General features: G+C 49.8%; 1 protein-coding gene across 2 annotated transcripts in view; it reads left to right on the top strand.

Moving 5' to 3' along the window:
• BTBD9 (BTB domain containing 9) overlaps positions 1-18040 on the top strand; it is a 96842-nt gene that overhangs the window by 11102 nt on the left and 67700 nt on the right. For both annotated transcript variants that reach the window (XM_072139749.1, XM_072139750.1), the window contains 3 exons: positions 915-1179; positions 1332-1551; positions 17058-17177. In XM_072139749.1, the coding sequence (XP_071995850.1) occupies positions 915-1179; positions 1332-1551; positions 17058-17177 (605 nt within the window). The remainder of the gene's footprint in view (positions 1-914; positions 1180-1331; positions 1552-17057; positions 17178-18040) is intronic.

The raw sequence follows: 18040 nt of genomic DNA, 5'->3' as shown, positions 1-18040 counted from the left end.
CAGGGTTCTAGATTATGTGTCTTGGGTTATTTATTGCACATCACGGTGCAGGGTTCTAGATTATGTGTCTTGGGTTATTTATTGCACATCACGGTGCAGGGTTCTAGACTGTGTCTTGGGTTATTTATTGCACATCACGGTGCAGGGTTCTAGACTGGGTCTTGGGTTATTTATTGCACATCACGGTGCAGGGTTCTAGACTGTGTATTGGGTTATTTATTGCACATCACGGTGCAGGGTTCTAGATTATGTGTCTTGGGTTATTTATTGCACATCACGGTGCAGGGTTCTAGACTGTGTCTTGGGTTATTTATTGCACATCACGGTGCAGGGTTCTAGACTGGGTCTTGGGTTATTTATTGCACATCACGGTGCAGGGTTCTAGACTGGGTCTTGGGTTATTTATTGCACATCACGGTGCAGGGTTCTAGACTGGGTCTTGGGTTATTTATTGCACATCACGGTGCAGGGTTCTAGACTGGGTCTTGGGTTATTTATTGCACATCACGGTGCAGGGTTCTAGACTGTGTCTTGGGTTATTTATTGCACATCACGGTGCAGGGTTCTAGACTGGGTCTTGGGTTATTTATTGCACATCACGGTGCAGGGTTCTAGACTGGGTCTTGGGTTATTTATTGCACATCACGGTGCAGGGTTCTAGACTGGGTCTTGGGTTATTTATTGCACATCACGGTGCAGGGTTCTAGACTGGGTCTTGGGTTATTTATTGCACATCACGGTGCAGGGTTCTAGACTGTGTCTTGGGTTATTTATTGCACATCACGGTGCAGGGTTCTAGACTGTGTCTTGGGTTGTTTATTGCACATCACGGTGCAGGGTTCTAGTCCTGGGTCTGGCTTCCCGGGACACCTCGCAGTTGTTCCCCCTGTAGTGACTGTGACCCCTTGTTCTAGGCCGCGCTCCTGGACATCGTGCGCAGGGACTCGTTTGCGGCTCCGGAGAAGGACATCTTCCAGGCTCTGATGCGCTGGTGCAGACACAACACCAAGGAGGATCACAGCGAGATCATGGCCGCCGTGCGGCTGCCCCTGATGAGCCTGACCGAGCTGCTGAACGTGGTGCGACCCTCCGCGCTGCTCACCCCCGACTCCATCCTGGACGCCATCAAAGTGCGATCCGAAAGCCGCGACATGGACCTGAACTACCGCGGCATGCTGAGTAAGAGAGGCCACGGCACGTGGCATGTGCTCCAGACACACATCTGCTCTATCCTCCTCACTCCAGTCACACTCAAAGCTGCATCCCCTGCAGCTCCGGATGTGACTGGAGTCTTGGTGTTGGATGGTAACTGGTTTGTCCCTCTCCCTCAGTCCCGGAGGAGAACATCGCCACCATGAAGCACGGGGCGCAGGTGGTGAAGGGGGAGCTGAAGTCGGCCCTGCTGGACGGAGACACCCAGAACTACGACCTGGACCACGGCTTCTCCCGCCACCCCATCGAGGACGACTGCCGCTCCGGGCTGGAGGTGAAGCTGGGGCAGCCGTCCATCATCAACCACATCCGCCTCCTGCTCTGGGATCGGGACAGCAGGTACCACACCATAAGGTCATGACCCCTGACCCCTCCCATTATGGTCGCAGTATAAGACCGGGGGCTTGGTTTATGATGGAGGATAGGTCGCTCACTACTGACCCCCCCCCCCCCCCCCGATGTATTGTCTGCATAATGATCACCTATACAGTGACTGACACACATGCAGGGGCGGTGTACAGGACCTTGTCTCCCGGGGTCACTATACTATACTATACTGGTGTCTCTCCCGGGGTCACTATACTATACTATACGGGTGTCTCCCGGGGGTCACTATACTATACTATACTGGTGTCTCCCGGGGGTCACTATACTATACTATACGGGTATCTCTCCCGGGGGTCACTATACTATACTATACTGGTGTCTCTCCCGGGGTCACTATACTATACTATACGGGTGTCTCCCGGGGGTCACTATACTATACTATACTGGTGTCTCCCGGGGGTCACTATACTATACTATACTGGTGTCTCTCCCGGGGTCACTATACTATACTATACGGGTGTCTCTCCCGGGGTCACTATACTATACTATACTATACGGGTGTCTCCCGGGGGTCACTATACTATACTATACGGGTGTCTCTCCCGGGGTCACTATACTATACTATACGGGTGTCTCCCGGGGGTCACTATACTATACTATACTATACGGGTGTCTCTCCCGGGGTCACTATACTATACTATACGGGTGTCTCTCCCGGGGTCACTATACTATACTATACGGGTGTCTCTCCCGGGGTCACTATACTATACTATACGGGTGTCTCCCGGGGGTCACTATACTATACTATACTATACGGGTGTCTCTCCCGGGGTCACTATACTATACTATACGGGTGTCTCTCCCGGGGTCACTATACTATACTATACGGGTGTCTCCTGGGGTCACTATACTATACTATACTATACGGGTGTCTCCGGGGTCACTATACTATACTATACTGGTGTCTCTCCCGGGGTCACTATACTATACTATACGGGTGTCTCTCCCGGGGTCACTATACTATACTATACGGGTGTCTCTCCCGGGGTCACTATACTATACTATACGGGTGTCTCCTGGGGTCACTATACTATACTATACTATACGGGTGTCTCCGGGGTCACTATACTATACTATACTGGTGTCTCTCCCGGGGTCACTATACTATACTATACGGGTGTCTCTCCCGGGGTCACTATACTATACTATACGGGTGTCTCTCCCAGGGTCACTATACTATACTATACTATACGGGTGTCTCTCCCGGGGTCACTATACTATACTATACTGGTGTCTCTCCCGGGGTCACTATACTATACTATACTGGTGTCTCTCCCGGGGTCACTATACTATACTATACGGGTGTCTCTCCCGGGGTCACTATACTATACTATACGGGTGTCTCCCGGGGTCACTATACTATACTATACTGGTGTCTCTCCCGGGGGTCACTATACTATACTATACGGGTGTCTCTCCCGGGGTCACTATACTATACTATACGGGTGTCTCTCCCGGGGTCACTATACTATACTATACGGGTGTCTCCCGGGGTCACTATACTATACTATACGGGTGTCTCCCGGGGTCACTATACTATACTATACGGGTGTCTCCCGGGGTCACTATACTATACTATACGGGTGTCTCCCGGGGTCACTATACTATACTATACTGGTGTCTCCCGGGGTCACTATACTATACTATACGGGTGTCTCCCGGGGTCACTATACTATACTATACGGGTGTCTCTCCCGGGGTCACTATACTATACTATACGGGTGTCTCCCGGGGTCACTATACTATACTATACGGGTGTCTCCCGGGGTCACTATACTATACTATACGGGTGTCTCCCGGGGTCACTATACTATACTATACTGGTGTCTCCCGGGGTCACTATACTATACTATACTGGTGTCTCTCCCGGGGTCACTATACTATACTATACTGGTGTCTCCCGGGGTCACTATACTATACTATACTGGTGTCTCTCCCGGGGGTCACTATACTATACTATACGGGTGTCTCCTGGGGTCACTATACTATACTATACGGGTGTCTCTCCCGGGGTCACTATACTATACTATACTGGTGTCTCTCCCGGGGTCACTATACTATACTATACTGGTGTCTCTCCCGGGGTCACTATACTATACTATACTATACTATACTATACGGGTGTCTCTCCCGGGGTCACTATACTATACTATACGGGTGTCTCTCCCGGGGTCACTATACTATACTATACGGGTGTCTCTCCCGGGGGTCACTATACTATACTATACGGGTATCTCTCCCGGGGTCACTATACTATACTATACTATACGGGTGTCTCTCCCGGGGTCACTATACTATACTATACGGGTGTCTCCTGGGGTCACTATACTATACTATACGGGTGTCTCTCCCGGGGGTCACTATACTATACTATACGGGTATCTCTCCCGGGGTCACTATACTATACTATACGGGTGTCTCTCCCGGGGTCACTATACTATACTATACTATACGGGTGTCTCTCCCGGGGTCACTATACTATACTATACGGGTGTCTCCTGGGGTCACTATACTATACTATACGGGTGTCTCCCGGGGTCACTATACTATACTATACTGGTGTCTCTCCCGGGGTCACTATACTATACTATACGGGTGTCTCCTGGGGTCACTATACTATACTATACTATACTATACGGGTGTCTCTCCCGGGGTCACTATACTATACTATACGGGTGTCTCTCCCGGGGTCACTATACTATACTATACGGGTATCTCTCCCGGGGTCACTATACTATACTATACGGGTGTCTCTCCCGGGGTCACTATACTATACTATACGGGTGTCTCCCGGGGTCACTATACTATACTATACTGGTGTCTCTCCCGGGGTCACTATACTATACTATACGGGTGTCTCCCGGGGTCACTATACTATACTATACGGGTGTCTCTCCCGGGGTCACTATACTATACTATACGGGTGTCTCCCGGGGTCACTATACTATACTATACGGGTGTCTCCCGGGGTCACTATACTATACTATACTGGTGTCTCTCCCGGGGTCACTATACTATACTATACGGGTGTCTCTCCCGGGGTCACTATACTATACTATACTATACGGGTGTCTCTCCCGGGGTCACTATACTATACTATACTGGTGTCTCTCCCGGGGTCACTATACTATACTATACGGGTGTCTCCCGGGGTCACTATACTATACTATACTGGTGTCTCTCCCGGGGTCACTATACTATACTATACGGGTGTCTCCTGGGGTCACTATACTATACTATACGGGTGTCTCCCGGGGTCACTATACTATACTATACTGGTGTCTCCCGGGGTCACTATACTATACTATACTGGTGTCTCTCCCGGGGTCACTATACTATACTATACTGGTGTCTCTCCCGGGGTCACTATACTATACTATACTGGTGTCTCTCCCGGGGTCACTATACTATACTATACTATACTATACGGGTGTCTCCTGGGGTCACTATACTATACTATACTATACTATACTATACTATACTATACTATACTGGTGTCTCTCCCGGGGTCACTATACTATACTATACGGGTATCTCTCCCGGGGTCACTATACTATACTATACGGGTGTCTCTCCCGGGGTCACTATACTATACTATACGGGTGTCTCCCGGGGTCACTATACTATACTATACTGGTGTCTCTCCCGGGGTCACTATACTATACTATACGGGTGTCTCCTGGGGTCACTATACTATACTATACTATACTATACGGGTGTCTCTCCCGGGGTCACTATACTATACTATACGGGTGTCTCTCCCGGGGTCACTATACTATACTATACTATACTGGTGTCTCTCCCGGGGTCACTATACTATACTATACGGGTGCCTCCCGGGGTCACTATACTATACTATACGGGTGTCTCCTGGGGTCACTATACTATACTATACTATACGGGTGTCTCTCCCGGGGTCACTATACTATACTATACGGGTGTCTCTCCCGGGGTCACTATACTATACTATACTATACTGGTGTCTCCCGGGGTCACTATACTATACTATACGGGTGTCTCTCCCGGGGTCACTATACTATACTATACGGGTATCTCTCCCGGGGTCACTATACTATACTATACGGGTGTCTCTCCCGGGGTCACTATACTATACTATACGGGTGTCTCCCGGGGTCACTATACTATACTATACGGGTGTCTCCCGGGGTCACTATACTATACTATACTGGTGTCTCTCCCGGGGTCACTATACTATACTATACTATACTATACGGGTGTCTCTCCCGGGGTCACTATACTATACTATACGGGTGTCTCTCCCGGGGTCACTATACTATACTATACGGGTATCTCTCCCGGGGTCACTATACTATACTATACGGGTGTCTCTCCCGGGGTCACTATACTATACTATACGGGTGTCTCCCGGGGTCACTATACTATACTATACGGGTGTCTCCCGGGGTCACTATACTATACTATACTGGTGTCTCTCCCGGGGTCACTATACTATACTATACTATACGGGTGTCTCTCCCGGGGTCACTATACTATACTATACTATACGGGTGTCTCCCGGGGTCACTATACTATACTATACTGGTGTCTCTCCCGGGGTCACTATACTATACTATACTATACGGGTGTCTCCCGGGGTCACTATACTATACTATACGGGTGTCTCCCGGGGTCACTATACTATACGGGTGTCTCCCGGGGTCACTATACTATACTATACGGGTGTCTCCCGGGGGTCACTATACTATACTATACGGGTGTCTCTCCCGGGGTCACTATACTATACTATACTGGTGTCTCCCGGGGTCACTATACTATACTATACTGGTGTCTCCCGGGGGTCACTATACTATACTATACTGGTGTCTCTCCCGGGGTCACTATACTATACTATACGGGTATCTCTCCCGGGGTCACTATACTATACTATACTGGTGTCTCCCGGGGGTCACTATACTATACTATACGGGTATCTCTCCCGGGGTCACTATACTATACTATACTGGTGTCTCCCGGGGGTCACTATACTATACTATACTGGTGTCTCCCGGGGGTCACTATACTATACTATACTGGTGTCTCTCCCGGGGTCACTATACTATACTATACGGGTGTCTCCTGGGGTCACTATACTATACTATACGGGTGTCTCTCCCGGGGTCACTATACTATACTATACGGGTGTCTCCCGGGGTCACTATACTATACTATACGGGTGTCTCCCGGGGTCACTATACTATACTATACTGGTGTCTCTCCCGGGGTCACTATACTATACTATACTATACGGGTGTCTCTCCCGGGGTCACTATACTATACTATACTATACGGGTGTCTCCCGGGGTCACTATACTATACTATACTGGTGTCTCTCCCGGGGTCACTATACTATACTATACTATACGGGTGTCTCCCGGGGTCACTATACTATACTATACGGGTGTCTCCCGGGGTCACTATACTATACGGGTGTCTCCCGGGGTCACTATACTATACTATACGGGTGTCTCCCGGGGGTCACTATACTATACTATACGGGTGTCTCTCCCGGGGTCACTATACTATACTATACTGGTGTCTCCCGGGGTCACTATACTATACTATACTGGTGTCTCCCGGGGGTCACTATACTATACTATACTGGTGTCTCTCCCGGGGTCACTATACTATACTATACGGGTATCTCTCCCGGGGTCACTATACTATACTATACTGGTGTCTCCCGGGGGTCACTATACTATACTATACGGGTATCTCTCCCGGGGTCACTATACTATACTATACTGGTGTCTCCCGGGGGTCACTATACTATACTATACTGGTGTCTCCCGGGGGTCACTATACTATACTATACTGGTGTCTCTCCCGGGGTCACTATACTATACTATACGGGTGTCTCCTGGGGTCACTATACTATACTATACGGGTGTCTCTCCCGGGGTCACTATACTATACTATACTGGTGTCTCTCCCGGGGTCACTATACTATACTATACGGGTGTCTCCTGGGGTCACTATACTATACTATACGGGTGTCTCTCCCGGGGTCACTATACTATAATGGTGTCTCTCCCGGGGTCACTATACTATACTATACGGGTGTCTCCTGGGGTCACTATACTATACTATACGGGTGTCTCTCCCGGGGTCACTATACTATACTATACTATACGGGTGTCTCTCCCGGGGTCACTATACTATACTATACGGGTGTCTCTCCCGGGGTCACTATACTATACTATACGGGTGTCTCTCCCGGGGTCACTATACTATACTATACTGGTGTCTCTCCCGGGGGTCACTATACTATACTATACTATACTGGTGTCTCCGGGGTCACTATACTATACTATACTGGTGTCTCTCCCGGGGTCACTATACTATACTATACTATACTGGTGTCTCCCGGGGGTCACTATACTATACTATACTGGTGTCTCTCCCGGGGTCACTATACTATACTATACTGGTGTCTCTCCCGGGGTCACTATACTATACTGGTGTCTCTCCCGGGGTCACTATACTATACTATACGGGTGTCTCTCCCGGGGTCACTATACTATACTATACTGGTGTCTCCCGGGGTCACTATACTATACTATACGGGTGTCTCCGGGGGTCACTATACTATACTATACTATACTGGTGTCTCTCCCGGGGTCACTATACTATACTATACTATACTGGTGTCTCTCCCGGGGTCACTATACTATACTATACTATACGGGTGTCTCTCCCGGGGTCACTATACTATACTATACGGGTGTATCTCCCGGGGTCACTATACTATACTATACTATACGGGTGTCTCTCCCGGGGGTCACTATACTATACTATACTGGTGTCTCTCCCGGGGTCACTATACTATACTATACTATACGGGTGTCTCTCCTGGGGTCACTATACTATACTATACTATACGGGTGTCTCCCGGGGTCACTATACTATACTATACTATACTGGTGTCTCCGGGGTCACTATACTATACTATACTGGTGTCTCTCCCGGGGTCACTATACTATACTATACGGGTGTCTCCCGGGGGTCACTATACTATACTATACTGGTGTCTCTCCCGGGGTCACTATACTATACTATACGGGTGTCTCTCCCGGGGTCACTATACTATACTATACTATACGGGTGTCTCTCCCGGGGTCACTATACTATACTATACGGGTGTCTCTCCCGGGGTCACTATACTATACTATACTATACGGGTGTCTCCCGGGGTCACTATACTATACTATACTGGTGTCTCTCCCGGGGTCACTATACTATACTATACGGGTGTCTCTCCCGGGGTCACTATACTATACTATACTATACTATACTATACTATACGGGTGTCTCTCCCGGGGGTCACTATACTATACTATACGGGTGTCTCCCGGGGTCACTATACTATACTATACGGGTGTCTCCCGGGGTCACTATACTATACTATACTATACGGGTGTCTCTCCCGGGGTCACTATACTATACTATACGGGTGTCTCTCCCGGGGTCACTATACTATACTATACTATACGGGTGTCTCCGGGGTCACTATACTATACTATACGGGTGTCTCCCGGGGTCACTATACTATACTGGTGTCTCTCCCGGGGTCACTATACTATACTATACGGGTGTCTCCGGGGTCACTATACTATACTATACGGGTGTCTCCTGGGTCACTATACTATACTATACTATACGGGTGTCTCCCGGGGTCACTATACTATACTATACGGGTGTCTCCTGGGTCACTATACTATACTATACTATACGGGTGTCTCCTGGGGTCACTATACTATACTATACGGGTGTCTCTCCCGGGGGTCACTATACTATACTATACGGGTGTCTCCCGGGGGTCACTATACTATACTATACGGGTGTCTCTCCCGGGGTCACTATACTATACTATACGGGTGTCTCTCCCGGGGTCACTATACTATACTATACGGGTGTCTCCGGGGTCACTATACTATACTATACGGGTGTCTCTCCCGGGGGTCACTATACTATACTATACTGGTGTCTCCGGGGTCACTATACTATACTATACTATACTGGTGTCTCTCCCGGGGTCACTATACTATACTATACTGGTGTCTCTCCCGGGGTCACTATACTATACTATACTGGTGTCTCTCCCGGGGTCACTATACTATACTATACTGGTGTCTCTCCCGGGGTCACTATACTATACTATACTGGTGTCTCTCCCGGGGTCACTATACTATACTATACGGGTGTCTCCTGGGGTCACTATACTATACTATACGGGTGTCTCTCCCGGGGTCACTATACTATAATGGTGTCTCTCCCGGGGTCACTATACTATACTATACGGGTGTCTCCTGGGGTCACTATACTATACTATACGGGTGTCTCTCCCGGGGTCACTATACTATACTATACTATACGGGTGTCTCTCCCGGGGTCACTATACTATACTATACGGGTGTCTCTCCCGGGGTCACTATACTATACTATACGGGTGTCTCTCCCGGGGTCACTATACTATACTATACTGGTGTCTCTCCCGGGGGTCACTATACTATACTATACTATACTGGTGTCTCCGGGGTCACTATACTATACTATACTGGTGTCTCTCCCGGGGTCACTATACTATACTATACTATACTGGTGTCTCCCGGGGGTCACTATACTATACTATACTGGTGTCTCTCCCGGGGTCACTATACTATACTATACTGGTGTCTCTCCCGGGGTCACTATACTATACTGGTGTCTCTCCCGGGGTCACTATACTATACTATACGGGTGTCTCTCCCGGGGTCACTATACTATACTATACTGGTGTCTCCCGGGGTCACTATACTATACTATACGGGTGTCTCCGGGGGTCACTATACTATACTATACTATACTGGTGTCTCTCCCGGGGTCACTATACTATACTATACTATACTGGTGTCTCTCCCGGGGTCACTATACTATACTATACTATACGGGTGTCTCTCCCGGGGTCACTATACTATACTATACGGGTGTATCTCCCGGGGTCACTATACTATACTATACTATACGGGTGTCTCTCCCGGGGGTCACTATACTATACTATACTGGTGTCTCTCCCGGGGTCACTATACTATACTATACTATACGGGTGTCTCTCCTGGGGTCACTATACTATACTATACTATACGGGTGTCTCCCGGGGTCACTATACTATACTATACTATACTGGTGTCTCCGGGGTCACTATACTATACTATACTGGTGTCTCTCCCGGGGTCACTATACTATACTATACGGGTGTCTCCCGGGGGTCACTATACTATACTATACTGGTGTCTCTCCCGGGGTCACTATACTATACTATACGGGTGTCTCTCCCGGGGTCACTATACTATACTATACTATACGGGTGTCTCTCCCGGGGTCACTATACTATACTATACGGGTGTCTCTCCCGGGGTCACTATACTATACTATACTATACGGGTGTCTCCCGGGGTCACTATACTATACTATACTGGTGTCTCTCCCGGGGTCACTATACTATACTATACGGGTGTCTCTCCCGGGGTCACTATACTATACTATACTATACTATACTATACTATACGGGTGTCTCTCCCGGGGGTCACTATACTATACTATACGGGTGTCTCCCGGGGTCACTATACTATACTATACGGGTGTCTCCCGGGGTCACTATACTATACTATACTATACGGGTGTCTCTCCCGGGGTCACTATACTATACTATACGGGTGTCTCTCCCGGGGTCACTATACTATACTATACTATACGGGTGTCTCCGGGGTCACTATACTATACTATACGGGTGTCTCCCGGGGTCACTATACTATACTGGTGTCTCTCCCGGGGTCACTATACTATACTATACGGGTGTCTCCGGGGTCACTATACTATACTATACGGGTGTCTCCTGGGTCACTATACTATACTATACTATACGGGTGTCTCCCGGGGTCACTATACTATACTATACGGGTGTCTCCTGGGTCACTATACTATACTATACTATACGGGTGTCTCCTGGGGTCACTATACTATACTATACGGGTGTCTCTCCCGGGGGTCACTATACTATACTATACGGGTGTCTCCCGGGGGTCACTATACTATACTATACGGGTGTCTCTCCCGGGGTCACTATACTATACTATACGGGTGTCTCTCCCGGGGTCACTATACTATACTATACGGGTGTCTCCGGGGTCACTATACTATACTATACGGGTGTCTCTCCCGGGGGTCACTATACTATACTATACTGGTGTCTCCGGGGTCACTATACTATACTATACTATACTGGTGTCTCTCCCGGGGTCACTATACTATACTATACTGGTGTCTCTCCCGGGGTCACTATACTATACTATACTGGTGTCTCTCCCGGGGTCACTATACTATACTATACGGGTGTCTCTCCCGGGGGTCACTATACTATACTATACGGGTGTCTCTCCCGGGGGTCACTATACTATACTATACTATACTGGTGTCTCCCGGGGTCACTATACTATACTATACGGGTGTCTCTCCCGGGGGTCACTATACTATACTATACGGGTGTCTCTCCCGGGGTCACTATACTATACTATACGGGTGTCTCCCGGGGTCACTATACTATACTATACGGGTGTCTCCCGGGGTCACTATACTATACTATACGGGTGTCTCTCCCGGGGTCACTATACTATACTATACGGGTGTCTCCGGGGTCACTATACTATACTATACTGGTGTCTCTCCCGGGGGTCACTATACTATACTATACGGGTGTCTCCCGGGGGTCACTATACTATACTATACGGGTGTCTCTCCCGGGGTCACTATACTATACTATACGGGTGTCTCTCCCGGGGTCACTATACTATACTATACGGGTGTCTCCCGGGGGTCACTATACTATACTATACTGGTGTCTCCCGGGGGTCACTATACTATACTATACTGGTGTCTCTCCCGGGGGTCACTATACTATACTATACTGGTGTCTCCCGGGGGTTACTATACTATACTATACGGGTGTCTCCCGGGGGTTACTATACTATACTATACGGGTGTCTCTCCCGGGGTCACTATACTATACTATACTATACTGGTGTCTCTCCCGGGGTCACTATACTATACTATACGGGTGTCTCTCCCGGGGTCACTATACTATACTATACGGGTGTCTCTCCCGGGGTCACTATACTATACTATACGGGTGTCTCTCCCGGGGTCACTATACTATACTATACTATACGGGTGTCTCTCCCGGGGTCACTATACTATACTATACGGGTGTCTCTCCCGGGGTCACTATACTATACTATACGGGTGTCTCCCGGGGTCACTATACTATACTATACGGGTGTCTCCTGGGGTCACTATACTATACTATACGGGTGTCTCTCCCGGGGTCACTATACTATACTATACGGGTGTCTCTCCCGGGGTCACTATACTATACTATACGGGTGTCTCTCCCGGGGGTCACTATACTATACTATACGGGTGTCTCCCGGGGTCACTATACTATACTATACGGGTGTCTCCCGGGGTCACTATACTATACTATACTGGTGTCTCCGGGGTCACTATACTATACTATACGGGTGTCTCCCGGGGTCACTATACTATACTATACTATACGGGTGTCTCCTGGGGTCACTATACTATACTATACTATACTATACGGGTGTCTCTCCCGGGGGTCACTATACTATACTATACGGGTGTCTCTCCCGGGGTCACTATACTATACTATACGGGTGTCTCTCCCGGGGTCACTATACTATACTATACTGGTGTCTCTCCCGGGGTCACTATACTATACTATACGGGTGTCTCCGGGGTCACTATACTATACTATACGGGTGTCTCTCCCGGGGTCACTATACTATACTATACGGGTGTCTCCCGGGGTCACTATACTATACTATACGGGTGTCTCCGGCGTCACTATACTATACTATACGGGTGTCTCTCCCGGGGGTCACTATACTATACTATACTGGTGTCTCCCGGGGGTCACTATACTATACTATACGGGTGTCTCTCCCGGGGTCACTATACTATACTATACGGGTGTCTCTCCCCGGGTCACTATACTATACTATACTGGTGTCTCCGGGGTCACTATACTATACTATACTGGTGTCTCTCCCGGGGTCACTATACTATACTATACTGGTGTCTCTCCCGGGGTCACTATACTATACTATACTGGTGTCTCTCCCGGGGTCACTATACTATACTATACTGGTGTCTCTCCCGGGGTCACTATACTATACTATACTATACGGGTGTCTCTCCTGGGGTCACTATACTATACTATACTATACGGGTGTCTCTCCTGGGGTCACTATACTATACTATACTGGTGTCTCTCCCGGGGTCACTATACTATACTATACTATACTATACGGGTGTCTCTCCCGGGGTCACTATACTATACTATACTGGTGTCTCTCCCGGGGTCACTATACTATACTATACTGGTGTCTCCTGGGGTCACTATACTATACTATACTGGTGTCTCTCCCGGGGTCACTATACTATACTATACTGGTGTCTCCCGGGGGTCACTATACTATACTATACTGGTGTCTCCCGGGGGTCACTATACTATACTATACTATACGGGTGTCTCTCCCGGGGGTCACTATACTATACTATACGGGTGTCTCCCGGGGGTCACTATACTATACTATACGGGTGTCTCTCCCGGGGTCACTATACTATACTATACGGGTGTCTCTCCCGGGGTCACTATACTATACTATACGGGTGTCTCCCGGGGTCACTATACTATACTATACTATACGGGTGTCTCCCGGGGTCACTATACTATACTATACTATACGGGTGTCTCTCCCGGGGTCACTATACTATACTATACGGGTGTCTCTCCCGGGGTCACTATACTATACTATACTGGTGTCTCTCCCGGGGTCACTATACTATACTATACGGGTGTCTCTCCCGGGGGTCACTATACTATACTATACGGGTGTCTCCCGGGGGTCACTATACTATACTATACGGGTGTCTCTCCCGGGGTCACTATACTATACTATACTATACGGGTGTCTCTCCCGGGGTCACTATACTATACTATACGGGTGTCTCTCCCGGGGTCACTATACTATACTATACGGGTGTCTCCCGGGGGTCACTATACTATACTATACTGGTGTCTCCCGGGGGTTACTATACTATACTATACGGGTGTCTCCCGGGGGTTACTATACTATACTATACGGGTGTCTCTCCCGGGGTCACTATACTATACTATACTATACTGGTGTCTCTCCCGGGGTCACTATACTATACTATACGGGTGTCTCCCGGGGTCACTATACTATACTATACGGGTGTCTCTCCCGGGGTCACTATACTATACTATACTGGTGTCTCTCCCGGGGTCACTATACTATACTATACGGGTGTCTCCGGGGTCACTATACTATACTATACGGGTGTCTCTCCCGGGGGTCACTATACTATACTATACGGGTGTCTCTCCCGGGGGTCACTATACTATACTATACGGGTGTCTCTCCCGGGGTCACTATACTATACTATACTATACTATACTATACGGGTGTCTCTCCCGGGGTCACTATACTATACTATACTATACGGGTGTCTCTCCCGGGGTCACTATACTATACTATACGGGTGTCTCTCCCGGGGTCACTATACTATACTATACGGGTGTCTCTCCCGGGGTCACTATACTATACTATACAGGTGTCTCTCCCGGGGTCACTATACTATACTATACGGGTGTCTCTCCCGGGGTCACTATACTATACTATACGGGTGTCTCCCGGGGTCACTATACTATACTATACGGGTGTCTCCCGGGTCACTATACTATACTATACTATACGGGTGTCTCTCCCGGGGTCACTATACTATACTATACTATACTATACGGGTGTCTCTCCCGGGGTCACTATACTATACTATACGGGTGTCTCTCCCGGGGTCACTATACTATACTATACGGGTGTCTCTCCCGGGGTCACTATACTATACTATACTATACGGGTGTCTCCTGGGGTCACTATACTATACTATACGGGTGTCTCTCCCGGGGTCACTATACTATACTATACGGGTGTCTCTCCCGGGGTCACTATACTATACTATACGGGTGTCTCTCCCGGGGGTCACTATACTATACTATACGGGTGTCTCCCGGGGTCACTATACTATACTATACGGGTGTCTCCCGGGGTCACTATACTATACTATACTGGTGTCTCCGGGGTCACTATACTATACTATACGGGTGTCTCCCGGGGTCACTATACTATACTATACGGGTGTCTCCCGGGGTCACTATACTATACTATACTGGTGTCTCTCCCGGGGTCACTATACTATACTATACGGGTGTCTCCGGGGTCACTATACTATACTATACGGGTGTCTCTCCCGGGGTCACTATACTATACTATACGGGTGTCTCCCGGGGTCACTATACTATACTATACGGGTGTCTCCGGCGTCACTATACTATACTATACGGGTGTCTCTCCCGGGGGTCACTATACTATACTATACTGGTGTCTCCCGGGGTCACTATACTATACTATACTATACTGGTGTCTCTCCCGGGGTCACTATACTATACTATACTGGTGTCTCTCCCGGGGTCACTATACTATACTATACTGGTGTCTCTCCCGGGGTCACTATACTATACGGGTCTCTCCCGGGGTCACTATACTATACTATACTATACTATACGGGTGTCTCCCGGGGTCTCTATACTATACTGTACGGGTGTCTCCCGGGGTCACTATACTATACTATACGGGTGTCTCCGGCGTCACTATACTATACTATACGGGTGTCTCTCCCGGGGTCACTATACTATACTATACTGGTGTCTCCCGGGGGTCACTATACTATACTATACGGGTGTCTCTCCCGGGGTCACTATACTATACTATACGGGTGTCTCCCGGGGGTCACTATACTATACTATACTGGTGTCTCTCCCGGGGTCACTATACTATACTATACGGGTGTCTCCTGGGGTCACTATACTATACTATACGGGTGTCTCTCCCGGGGTCACTATACTATACTATACTGGTGTCTCCCGGGGGTCACTATACTATACTATACGGGTGTCTCTCCCCGGGTCACTATACTATACTATACTGGTGTCTCCGGGGTCACTATACTATACTATACTGGTGTCTCCCGGGGGTCACTATACTATACTATACGGGTGTCTCTCCCGGGGTCACTATACTATACTATACGGGTGTGCCCTGGGGTCACTATACTATACTATACGGGTGTCTCCCGGGGGTCACTATACTATACGGGTGTCTCCCGGGGGTCACTATACTATACGGGTGTCTCCCGGGGGTCACTATACTATACTATACTATACTATACGGGTGTCTCCGGGGTCACTATACTATACGGGTGTCTCCCGGGGGTCACTATATCTGTCCTCGTGTGTCCCCCAGGTCGTACTCCTACTACATCGAGGTCTCCATGGATGAGCTGGACTGGATCCGCGTCGTTGACCACGCTCACTATTACTGCCGCTCCTGGCAGAAGCTCTACTTCCCGGCCCGGGTGTGCAGGTATGTGCTCCCTGGTGGTAGGTGCTCCCTGGTGGTAGGTGCTCCCTTGTGGTAGGTGCTCCCTGGTGGTAGGTGCTCCCTGGTGTCAGCCCAGGGTCAATTAGAGTAGATTTAGTGCATCGGGGATCCAGAATCTATGAGCAGAACCTGGTGTGTACAGCGCCGTAAGAGGGAGGCGACCCGGACATCAGTACATGTGATCTCTCTCTGGCCCCCCACTCCGGCCCCGGCAGGGGGGGGGATCTCTCTCCGGCCCCGGCAGGGGGTATCTCTCTCCGGCCCCCCTCTCCGGCCCCGGCAGGGGGTATCTCTCTCCGGCCCCCCTCTCCGGCCCCGGCAGGGGGTATCTCTCTCCGGCCCCGCTCTCCGGCCCCGGCAGGGGGTATCTCTCTCCGGCCCCCCTCTCCGGCCCCGGCAGGGGGTATCTCTCTCCGGCCCCCCTCTCCGGCCCCGGCAGGGGGTATCTCTCTCCGGCCCCGCTCTCCGGCCCCGGCAGGGGGGATCTCTCTCCGGCCCCCCTCTCCGGCCCCGGCAGGGGGGATCTCTCTCTCCGGCCCCGGCAGGGGGGATCTCTCTCTCCGGCCCCGGCAGGGGGGATCTCTCTCTCCGGCCCCGGCAGGGGGGGGATCTCTCTCTCCGGCCCCGGCAGGGGGGGGATCTCTCTCTCCGGCCCCGGCAGGGGGGATCTCTCTCTCCGGCCCCGGCAGGGGGGATCTCTCTCTCCGGCCCCCCTCTCCGGCCCCGGCAGGGGGGATCTCTCTCTCCGGCCCCGGCAGGGGGGATCTCTCTCTCCGGCCCCGGCAGGGGGGGATCTCTCTCTCCGGCCCCGGCAGGGGGGGATCTCTCTCTCCGGCCCCGGCAGG

Source organism: Engystomops pustulosus, chromosome 3 (assembly GCF_040894005.1).
Source record: "Engystomops pustulosus chromosome 3, aEngPut4.maternal, whole genome shotgun sequence".
Lineage (NCBI taxonomy): Eukaryota > Metazoa > Chordata > Amphibia > Anura > Leptodactylidae > Engystomops > Engystomops pustulosus.
Note: the sequence above shows the minus strand (reverse complement) of the source record. Positions and strands in the feature narration are given on the sequence as shown.